This window comes from Schistocerca americana, chromosome 10 (assembly GCF_021461395.2).
Source record: "Schistocerca americana isolate TAMUIC-IGC-003095 chromosome 10, iqSchAmer2.1, whole genome shotgun sequence".
Lineage (NCBI taxonomy): Eukaryota > Metazoa > Arthropoda > Insecta > Orthoptera > Acrididae > Schistocerca > Schistocerca americana.
In genome coordinates, this window is record NC_060128.1 from 166,918,814 (window position 1) to 166,931,394 (window position 12,581).

General features: G+C 41.4%; 1 protein-coding gene across 1 annotated transcript in view; it reads right to left on the reverse strand.

The window, feature by feature from the left end:
• Positions 1-251: 251 nt before the first annotated feature.
• Positions 252-12,581, reverse strand: part of LOC124552336 (synaptic vesicle glycoprotein 2A-like) — a 117,898-nt gene continuing 105,568 nt past the window's right edge. The window contains exons 7-8 of the mRNA XM_047126606.1: positions 11,411-11,580; positions 252-411 (exon numbers count right to left, since the gene is read on the reverse strand). Of these exons, the coding sequence (XP_046982562.1) occupies positions 252-411; positions 11,411-11,580 (330 nt within the window). The remainder of the gene's footprint in view (positions 412-11,410; positions 11,581-12,581) is intronic.

Consider the following 12,581-nt stretch of genomic DNA (forward strand, 5'->3'; position numbering starts at 1 on the left):
CAAGAGATTCTGTCCCATCTTTTCCAAGTAAAGAGCAGAATTTCACTGCCACACTCTGCTCACAAAAATCAGCCATTGCAAAAATGGCAATCACAAGAAAGAGGTGTCACTATAAACTCTGGTGAAACTTGTCCTAGCCTTCTTCAGTGACGGAGCTCGACTCACTTATTCTGGAATGATCACTCTATGGGCTCCTAGCCACAGAATTCACTCTTGTGTATGACTGAGTGACAAGTTTCTTTGCATCAGACTCACCTGGAGTAGTTCGTTTGAATGTCAACAGGTGGTGGCATCTGTCCAGCGAGGATAGCGATGACGTCACAGACGGTGGTCTCCTGGCCAGGGTAGGCCATGTTGTACTGCGACATGCGGGTCACCAGGTCTGGCAGCCACAGCAGGAAGCCATTAGAGCTGCAAATGGAAAACAGCAGCTGTAGAAAATGTGGCTGTCTATCATCTTCAGTCCCAAGGTATCATATACACTGATGGGTCAAAGCATTACAAACCCCTGCTTACTAGCTTATCTGTCCGTATTTGGAACAAAAAATGACTGATTCTGCATACCAGGGATCTGACAGTTTGTTGGTAGGTTTGTGAAGTAAAGTGGCATTAGATGTAATTTGTCTAAATACCGTGCTGTTGATTTGTGTACTCTGTGATGGGTGCCCGATAGCGACCCAAATGGATTCCATAAGATTCACATCAGGTGAATTTGGTTACTGAGACATCATCGCAAGTTCACTATGATGCTCCTCACCAAACCACTGTAGCATGGTTCTAGCTCTGAGACACAAACAGTGATACAGCTGAAAGATGACAGAGCCATCGGGGAAGACATCAAGCATGAAGTGATGCAGGTAGTTTGCAGCTGTCAGCGTGTCTTCGATTACTGGCACAGGTCCCACGTGAGCACAGGAGAATGTCTCCCATCGCATAACATTGCTCTCATCAGCCTGCGTCTGTGGCATATTCTACATTTTGAGGTGCCATTCACCAAGATTATGGCGTTTGAGAAGATGACTGTCAACCTAGTGTAGCAAAAATGTGATTCATCTGAACAGCCGATACGTTTCCTCTGATTGATGTTCGAATTCCAATGGTCCTGTACCCAATGCGGTTTTAACTGACAATGTCATCATTTCAATGTGTGAACACACAGGGATGGTCTGAAGTGAAGCCCCATTTTCAACCAAGTATGATGAATGGTGTGCTCCAAAACATTGTGCGTGCACAAGTATTGTGCTCTTTTCTTTTGGCAGAGATGCTACAGACCACCACCTATCCTACTTTACAGAGCAGACAAGTTTCTGAACCCCACATTCTGTCAAGAGTCATGGACATTCAAGCATTTAGTGCCTAGTGGTAATTTCATTGTCTTCTACTACCTCTTGAAGCAGATGTTCACAACAGTAGAACATGAACATTCGACTAGTTTCATCATTTTTGAGATGTTTGTTCACAGGCTCTGCGTAATAATAATCTGTCCTTTGTCAAAGGTGCTTGTACCAACAGATTTTCCCATTTGCAGTCCACATCTTTGCTAGTGTGATTCCCCTTACATGTCTGCTCCACCTACATACGTTTCTTACTGTGTCACATGCCTGCAGTGCCAGCAGGCAGCATCCAACATTGTGGAGGGTAGTGGTAATAATGTTTTGGCTTCTCAGTTTATGATACCTCCAGGTTATATTTTTTTTCTGGTGTGTATGCAGATGAACTCTTTCTGGCCTGTGGTTATAATTTTTTCCTACTTTATTCTCAGGATTGACCTAATAAAGATCACCCAGTTGGTCAAAAGACTTAATCCAGAAGAGTCCGATATTGATGCACCTGATGATAAAGATGATGCTTTGATGGAAAGAGATTAAAGAGAAGAAAGTTTATCAGAAGAGGAAACTGTGCCTCTTGCTCTAATTCAACAAAGCAATGAGTTCTAGAGGCATGGGTTGAGAAAATAGTGTTATTAAAATAACTACTGCTTTTCACCAGACAGATTACATAGAAAACTTCTGCTGGAATATTGTGAAGTGTTTACTTACACTTGTTGAAAGTGTTGATACCATGTTTGTAATCTCATTTATCTTGAAATATACAGCAAATGTGAACAATATATGTAGTGCTTATCACTGATTATTTGTAATAAAGCAACTTGAAACTGCTTAGTTGTGTGTATAATTATCCTATTTAGTCCTGAAGTATCATATATGATACCACCTACAAAAATTTCACTATGTATTCAAAACTGTTTTGAGGGTCACTTGATATTAACTAAAAGTAACACAAAGCAGTTAACGAAAATGTGGCTAATTTGAACATTTAATATGTGCTCAGGACTCAAGAGGCTATAGGAGAGACACATTTCACACAAACGATAATTGTTGTATGTTCTGGGATTCCAAGAACCTTTGATACCCATTGACACTGAAACCACTTACACTGATAAGCCAAAACATATTGGTCACCACCCACCAAAAGACTAAACGCTGTCTAATGACATTGGCATGTAGCATGATAAGGAAAGCCTGGAAGCAAAGCAGAGACCTACATGGAAGCTTTGCATATATAGAAGTTCACTGTCATAAGCAACTTTGACCGAGGGCAAATTGTTACTTCCTGATGCATGTGAATAGCATCTCAGAAATGGGGTAGCTGGTTGGCTGTTCACACGTTACTGTCGTGAGCTCCTTCAGGAAGTGTTCAAAGGACGGGAGAACACTGAATGAGTGACAAAGTGTCAAAAGTCCACACCTCATCACAGAATGTGGGTGCTTGTCAGCTCTGTAAGGCAGGATAGGCAGTGATCTGTGCTAGATCTGATGACAAATCTGGTATGGAAGCAAGTGTTTCCAAGCATACTGTTCAGCATACACAACTGAATAAAGGTCCTACAGCTAACATCCTCCAAGTGTTCCCACATTGATCCAAAGACAACAATAACAAGTACAAGTAGAGTACGCACCCGTTCACCAGGTGACAGTGGGTCAACGGAAAGGTGTTGCATGGTTAGACGAATCACATTTCTCATTACACCAGGTTGAAGATCATGTGTGGATACAGCATCATTTGAGTGAATGTCTGCTCGAAATATGCACTGTACCATGACTGTAGGCTGGTGGGGGGCAGTATTACGATATGGGGGGGGAGGGGGAGGCAGTCATCTGGGCTTCCATGGGACCTGTGGCAGTAATCTAAGGTACAGTGATAGCTGCAGGCTACATAAACCACCTGTACACCATATACCTTTGAAAACCCACTGAGGACTTGTCAAAGCCATGTTGTGCAGAAAAGCTGCCGTACTGTGTTCCAAAAGTAGACCAACTTGCTTTTAAGCTGGTGGTCATAATGTCTGGACTTATGAGTATATTTATTACCTGTATTAAATGAAAGACAGGAAAGTAGGAGCTCTCTAACCTGCATAGGTTCCATTATGTAGACTGTTCCTTGGATTATCTCCTTTTTGGACAGAAAATCTGACTGCCATTACTCTTGATCATTCTTCCTCGTAAGTGTTTTATCCCAAGGGGCTCAATTAGTTCAGCTTAATATGTCAGACCACCTAATTCAAAGGTAAAGTACTCATGAACTGACCTCTTATTGCAGAAGAATGATGCAGACACACATTATGGGTCAACAACTGAAAGTGAAGACCACTCACATATTGCTCAGAGAGCCACATCATTTCTTATATAATCACTGCCTGCTGTGGGCATAGTGTCCAGTTTGGTATGAAAGCACAGAAGAGAAAAAAAACTCCAGATAGCAACCAAGTCATCTTGTACAGCAGCAGAGATCATAGTTGCTGCCCAAAAGCAAAGTCTGAATGAAGTTCATAATGAAGGTCAGGTAATATGGTCTGTTTGGTATGTTTTCAGAGAGCAGATTAAGTGCAAACAGAAGAATGATTTTTGTAGCCTTAAGAGACTGTCATCATTGCAGCCATAGCCAGTGGTGCTCCCCTTAATCGTGTGGCACGAAGCAAGCAATGTGGTGCATGCTATATTAATTTCCATAGGCCTGCTAGCACCGTAGCCCTGAATGCAGTGTGTCGCCTGGGCCATCTGCTGGTGGAAGACGTGGCAATTCTGACTGGTCACTATTGACTGACCTCACAATCAATTCTCCATGCAAACAGGCTTCAAAATGTCCAACAGTACCGCCTAACCACTGTGTCAGCCAATAGGCGTCACTGGATGCGGATATGGAGGGGCATGTGGTCAGCACACCACTCTCCCAGCTGTCGACAATTTTCATGACTGGACTGCTACTTCTCAATCAGGTAGTTCCCAACTGGCATCACGAGGGCTGAGTGCAACCCTCAGCAGACCCAGATGGTCACCCATCCAAGTGCTAGCCATACCCAACAGTGCTTAACTTCGGTGATCTGATGGGAACTGGTGCTAGCACTGTAGCAATGCCAATGGCTCATATAGCCAACAGATAGCTATAAACAGAGGCCAAAACACAAAAGGTCATCATAAGCATCCTAGATCAGTCCAGAGTGATATCAAAGGAGAGAAACTGTAACACAATCAACAAATGATACATTTTGAAGGATTCAAAACATAACATCCAAATGGATGTACACAACCATGCACGTATTTAATTCCAGACATGCACCAGGTTAAGGTCCTACTGATTGTGCTGTTTGTGGGACAGGAACTGCTATTACTCACTAACCGCACTGTCTCAAACTTTGCCTCAATACTGCATCTTGTTGCAGAACAAGAATAACTGTAAAATACAAAATCCCCAATGCTGGACAACCCACTGTCACTCCCCTCATTTTCCTGCTGTGATCCATCCTAGCCATATGCCGTGCTATAGTCTACTTCTTGTCTCTACTTTCCAGGTACTAGTCTCCTATTGTACCTCTTTGATCTCAGAGGATAATTCACACAGTTCTGCTGTATCCTTCTCTGGTGAAATTTGAGGTACCTGTCATGTCTGAGCTTCCAAGCTTAGGACTGCTGACCATTATCACTCTTTTCATTAGTGTTTTGCATGTGCCTGGTTTTTGTTTTATTCTGTAACAACTTTTTGGGAAAGAAGTGGTTGAAGTGGAATTTGCTTCCATAGTAAAATTCAGTAGAGGCGTGGTGCAGAGATGATGTTTGATCCTGAGTTGGCTGCACCCAATTGGGGTGGAAAACAATGCATCAGATGTGTTGCCAGTGAAAGGAGCACAGATCACCAGCACACAGTTCTCAACCACAGGATTGTGGCACAAGGATCTGGATTTATGCCCTGAAGCACTCAAAACTTCTGGAGCTCTCCTTGATATCTTTCTGGATTAACAGTTCATCAAAGAAATTAAATTTGTGAAGTAAGAGATAGGTGCTGGAAGAATTGAAGGAGACAGGGCGGGCATATTGTTCAGTGAGAGAGAGTATTGACTCTGGCCCAGGTTGCCATACAGTTTCCAACCACCGTACAGTGCGCACAAAATAACTGCGGCCGTTAGATGCACAGTCAGATGGGGAAGTGTGGGGAGAGCGGCAGTGGTAGGGCGTCACTCAGAGCACTGTAGGGGAAATGCTGAGTGCTGGAGGGGAAGTGCTATTTTAAACTGAAGCCTACAGTCACATTTTTTTAAAATACTAAGTGGGGCCCCACCACGTCCACACTTCCATGGTTACCATTCAAAAAGATCTGTCACGTCTGCTTTCGTAAGCATCTAAAAAGAATTCAGATGCAGCAATTTATTTTTGCATGGCTTGTTAACCATCTGCAACTTTCAGAGAAGCATCAGGAGTGGCAATTTTTGAATGAAACCCACACATTTCTCTGGCTGCCATGTCAAAATTTGCTTCATTTGCCAAAACACAGTGGAGTTTACACTGTCACACCTCACTAGCATGTTGTGCAAACACAACTGCAAGAGAATTCTGAAACAGTGGTTTATTAAGTCTATTAAGAGAGGAACTAAGGAAAAGTGAAGTCAGTAGCTCATGAAAAATCACATCCTTGGTACAAAAAAACATGGAATGTCTTTACATGTCTTGTTCCAAGACCCACAGCATTTCTCATTTCACCAGATATCGATGGCCCTTAACAATTACACTGTTTCACCAAAAAAGTCTGTAGTTATTGGAATAACATGGGAGACAATGAAGTTTTACATAATAACAATATGGCAGACTACTGTCCTCTTTGCAAGCTATCATTTGCCAAAATCTCATTTCGACATCTGAAACCGTTTATGAAATGTGAGGAATGTTGTGGGTATTTCACTCTGGATTTGTAATTCATATGGTTTGATCACCAATGAGCAGATTAATTTTATGGATACTGGTGACAGATAAACACCTCTACCCAGTCTAAAGAAAAATTCAGTATGTTAGCTAAATTTCATACGCTGCAACATATTATGTAATATGCACCAAATGCAAAATCATAGCCACTTCTAATTTTCATTACACACTTTTCCAAATTTTGTGCAGTGTCTTACTTTCACCTGAATATTATAACAGCTATGACCAGTAACGAAGTGATGGGCACATCACGAACTTGACATATAAAGCTAAAAACAAAGCAAAAATGAAATTTTTTTGCCAAATAGTTTCTGTAAAATCATTTGAGAAAGACTGCAGCATGTGTGCCTCGATTCTACCATTGCTGGCTGGCCACAAGGTGAAAAACACTGATCAGCCCCCACTTCCGAACAAACAAATGAAATGAACGCGTGCAGTGCTTATGACAAAAGCTGGTCACTGTGCGTCGGCTACCATATCCTGCATGAGCTATACACACTGCTGCAGAATTAACGGTTGGTTCTAACAGTGAAGCTGCCACCAGCATAGAGACTGATCTACGTACACAAAATAGGCCACTGCTTCTGTCTTTGGTGAGTTATTTATGTCTGTTAGCAGTCTGTCATCACCATACCCTCTAGAAAATTTGCAGTAAACCATTATAGCCTCTCGCCAAGATAAGTCCTGAAAGGAACCTGGGAGCATGTGTTAATAACATCTGCTCACTCTATTGTAAGTATTCTTGCTGTGGCAACTCTCTGTTGCACATTTATTTATATTTCTATTTATTTTTTTTACTTATCATCCTTGTATCTCATCATTATAAAAATGATGTAGGATTTGTCATACATTGCCTTACATAGAAAATAGGACATTAAAAGATTTACAGTTATATGTTCATAAATAAAATATTATTACATATAAAATGAAACCATATGCATAACAACATTCATAATATGCTAAATTAGAATAATAGATGAATACAATTTAGTTTTCAATGAGCATTTTGGATCATTACGATGAAGGAAATAAGCTACTGTATATTGAATGCTGGTGACTTAAGTATTCCTTGACACTATAAAAACTTTTGCTAATTAACATTTTTTTAAGATCTTTTTAGAATATGTGGAATTTTGGTATCCTTTTAATTTCCTTTGGTAGTGCACTAAATAAGATTTTTGGTTGATAAAGAACACTTTTTTGATACATAGCTTTTGTGTGACTTTCTCTATGAAAATTGTCTCTATTTCTCATTTTGGCACAGTTCTGTAATGAGTGCTAAGTGACATTTGTGACGGCATAAAGAGTGACGTCACTGGACAGTGGATAACTGGAAACGAGGAATTTGGGGAGATAAATTACACTGTGCCCTGTGGGAATCAGGTGGAAGTATCAGAGTTTGTCCAGTGCCTGGAGAATGTTACTTCCATCACTTGTAGTGTCAACAGTGATGTACAGAAGGACGTGCTATTACTGTACAGGAGTTTTTCTTGTGGTCAGGGTGTCGACCCCATTTTATGCTTAAGTGGAAGAATATGGAAACATTCTACAGCATTATGTACTGCATACAGCACAGTAACAGTTCAGATATGATGATTGTCTGTATCAGCATGACAATGTAACCAGTTATAATCAGCATCTATAAGCCAATGGTCTGCGGGCAGTGACATTCCTGAAATGAACTGGCCTGTGCAGAGGCCTGGCTTGAACCCAATGGAACATCTGATGGAGAACGCAGTGTCCAACATCACTACCTCCTCTGGTTTCAGCTTTTGAGGAATAATGCACTGCCAGTCTTCCACAGACATTCAGAAACGTCATTGAAAGTGTCCCCAACAATGTTTAAGCCACCATTATACTGAAAGGTGGACAAACGCTTTATTAATGTCCATCAATAGCTGTCCAGATACTTTTGAACAGGTGGTGTACGTACCTATGGTTTGTTTACAGACTATGAAGGAGGACACAGATATGCAAACACATTATTATTATTTCTTTCCTTTCTCAGACGTTATGTCTGGTTAAAAATGGAAAGTGATGCGGACCTCGATCAAGCGTGACTTCCTTTTAACTGTACGGTGTATGTTACATTGCACTTAGGAACTTTCGGGTAATTGAACATGCATCAATAATTACAGATTTCTGTAGTTGTATACAGGGTGTTACAAAAAAGTACGGCCAAACTTTCAGGAAACATTCCTCACACACAAATAAAGGAAAGATGTTATGTGGACGTGTCCGGAAATGCTTAATTTCCATGTTAGAGCTCATTTTAGTTTCGTCAATATGTACTGTACTTCCTCGATTCACCACCAGTTGGCCCAATTGAAGGAAGGTAATGTTGAATTCGGTGCTTGTGTTGACATGAGACTCATTGCTCAACAGTACTAGCATCAAGCACATCAGTACGTAGCATCAACAGGTTAGTGTTCATCACGAACGTGGTTTCGCAGTCGGTGCAATGTTTACAAATGTGGAGTTGGCAGATACCTATTTGATGTATGGATTAGCAGGGGGCAATAGCTGTGGCGCGGTATGTTTGTATAGAGACAGATTTATAGAACGAAGGTGTCCCGACAGGAAGACGTTCGAAGCAATTGATCAGCGTCTTAGGGAGCACGGAACATTCCAGCCTATGACTCGCGGCTGGGGAAGACCTAGAACAACGAGGACACCTGCAATGGACGAGGAAATTCTTCGTGCAGTTGACGATAACCCTAATGTCAGCATCAGAGAAGTTGCTGCCGTACAAGGTAACGTTGACCACATCACTGTATGGAGAGTGCTACGGGAGAACCAGTTGTTTCCGTACCATGTACAGCATGTGCAGGCACTATCAGCAGCTGATTGGCCTCCACGGGTACACTTCTGCGAATGGTTCATCCAACAATGTGTCAATCCTCATTTCAGTGCAAATGTTCTCTTTACAGATGAGGCTTCATTCCAATGTGATCAAATTGTAAATTTTCACAATCAACATGTGTGGGGCAACGAGAATCCGCACGCAATTGTGCAATCACGTCATCAACACAGATTTTCTGTGAACGTTTGGGCACGCATTGTTGGTGATGTCTTGACTGGGCCCCATGTTCTTCCACCTATGCTCAATGGAGCACGTTATCATGATTTCATACGGGATACTCTACCTGTGCTGCTAGAACATGTGCCTTTACAAGTACGACACAACATGTGGTTCATGCACGATGGAGCTCTTGCACATTTCAGTCGAAGTGTTCGTACACTTCTCAACAACAGATTCGGTGACCGATGGAATGGTAAAGGCGGACCAATTCCATGGCCTCCACGCTCTCCTGACCTCAACCCTCTTGACTTTCATTTATGGGGGCATTTGGAAGCTCTTGTCTATGCAACCCCGGTACCAAATGTAGAGACTCTTCATGGATGGCTGTGATACAATACGCCATTCTCCAGGGCTGCATCAACGCATCAGGGATTCCATGCGACGGAGGGTGGATGCATGTATCCTCGCTAACAAAGTGTTTGAAGTCACACTGGTACGTTCTGTTGCTGTGTGTTTTCATTCATTGATTAATGTGATTTGAAGAGAAGTAATAAAATGAGCTCTAACATGGAAAGTAAGCGTTTCTGGACACATGTCCACATAACATATTTTCTTTCTTTGTGTGTGAGGAATGTTACCTGAAAGTTTAGCCGTACCTTTTTGTAACACCCTGTATATACATTTGGATGTAGCTGTATTGCGTTGATGTACTGGTGGATATTGTGTGGTATGACTCCTGTAGTTTATAGTGTAATTGGTATAATGTCAACTTTATCCTGATGCCACATGTCCTTGACTTCCTCAGCCAGTTGGATGTATTTTTCAATTTTTTCTCCTGTTATCTTCTGTATATTTGATGTATTTAGTATGGATATTTCGATTAGTTGTGTTAATTTCTTCTTTTTATTGGTGAGTATTATGTCAGGCGTGTTATGTGGTGTTGTTTTATATTTTATAATGGTTCTGTTCCAGTATAATTTGTACTCATCATTCTCCAGTACATTTTGTGGTGCATACTTGTATGTGGGAATGTGTTGTTTTATTAGTTTATGTTGTATGGCAAGTTGTTGATGTATTATTTTTGCTACATTGTCATGTCTTCTGGTGTATTCTGCATTAGCTAGTATTGTTCATCCGCTTGTGATATTGGGATATTTAATAATATGCTTGCTGTAATATCTGGTGTTTATTGTTTGATCCTGTACTGCAATCATGAATCCTTCCGTCTCACTGTGTATATTGCCTTTTCTTAGCCATGTGTTGGATGCGTCTTGATCGATGTGTGGCTGTGTTAGATGATACGGGTGCTTGCCATGTAGTGTTTTCTTTTTCCAATTTACTTTCTTCGTATCTGTTGATGTTATGTGATCTAAAGGGTTGTAGAAGTGGTTATGAAATTGCAGTGGTGTAGCCGATGTATTTATATGAGTGATTGCTTTGTGTATTTTGCTAGTTTCTGCTCGTTCTATAAAGAATTTTCTTAAATTGTCTACCTGTCCGTAATGTAGGTTTTTTATGTCGATAAATCCCCTTCCTCCTTCCTTTCTGCTTAAAGTGAATCTTTCTGTTGCTGAATGTATGTGATGTATTCTATATTTGTGGCATTATGATCATGTAAGTGTATTGAGTGCTTCTAGGTCTGTGTTACTCCATTTCACTACTCCAAATGAGTAGGCCAATATTGGTATAGCATAAGTATTAATAGCTTTTGTCTTGTTTCTTGCTGTCAATTCAGTTTTCAGTATTTTTGTTAGTCTTTTCCTATATTTTTCTTTTAGTTCTTCTTTATTATTATTATTATTATTATTATTATTATTATTATTATTATCATCATCATTATCATTATCATTATTTATTATTATTATCATTATTAATCTGTTTCTGTGCCATAATATGGCAACTACTCCTTTAAATAAATGAATGGTAGCAGACTGTAAATTTGTTGTACATACTGTTTTTCTCCTATCATGTTTTTCTTGGTGGTTGGTGCTATACATTTGTATATGCTTGACAGTGGCACCCATGCCTAAACTACAATAGACAATGAAAACCGTTACAGTCAAAAGCAGAAAATGACATCATTTATACACTGGGAGCTGAACGGAGTAGCCTCCGCGCACCTGCAGTTAGTACGTACCTGGCGTAGAGGCCAAACTGCAGAAGACAGGCGAGCAGTGTGTACAGCAGGTAGGGCGGTCTGAACAGTGGGGCAGTCTGCCTCCACATGTGGCGAGCGATGGCTGCTGGGGACTTGGTGTTGACACCCACCGATGACACTGACTGCGAGTCCTTCTGGAGGGCTGTAACCTGTGCAAAGGGAAGATGGTCGTTCTTCTGTCAACTGCTTGTCCCTTTCCCTCCATGTCATCAAATCATTCCAATTACTTGCACTCATTTTCACATAAGGTTCCAATTTCCTGTCTATCTTCTCATATAGTTTCCCTTCCCCTTCCCATATGATTCTACACACATCAGTTTTGCATCACCTCAGTCCCAAGAGTTCAGGAAACAGAAAACTGGAACAGCGATCAACATAAACATCATTTCCACTCTTTTTATTGCTCACAAACACCACACATTGCATGTTGTACCACCATACAGCGAGACCTTCAGAGGTGGTGGTCCAGATTGCTGTACACACCGGTACCTCTAATACCCAGTAGCATGTCCTCTTGCATTGACACATGCCTGTATTTGTCACTGCATACTATCCACAAGTTCATCAAGGCATTGTTGGTCCAGATTGTCCCACTCCTCAACGGCGATTTGGCGTAGATCCTTCAGAGTGGTTGGTAGGTCACGTCATCCATAAACAGCCATTTTCAATCCGACCCAGGCCTGTTCAACAGGGTTCAAGTCTGGAGAACATGCTGAGCAGTCCATTCAGCATGTTGTTGTGCCCATCTGTACCACACTGCATGTTGTCATGGTTGCGAAGATGGATCTCACCATGGACTTCATGAGCGAAGTTGCTTATCGTGCAGCCTATTGCACACAGTTTGAGTCTTAACACAACATCCTCTGGTTGCACGAAAAGCATTATTCAACATGGTGGCTTTGCTGTCAGCGTTCAGCCAGCCGCGGTGGTCTAGCGGTTCAGGCGCTCAGTCCGGAACCGTGCGACTGCTACGGTCACAGGTTCGAATCCTGCCTCGGGCATGGATGTGTGTGATGTCCTTAGGTTAGTTAGGTTTAAGTAGTTCTAAGTTCTAGGGGATGATGACCACAGATGTTAAGTCCCATAGTGCTCAGAGCCATTTGAATCATTTTTGTCAGCGTTCCTCTAAGTGATAATCCATAAGTAGCGG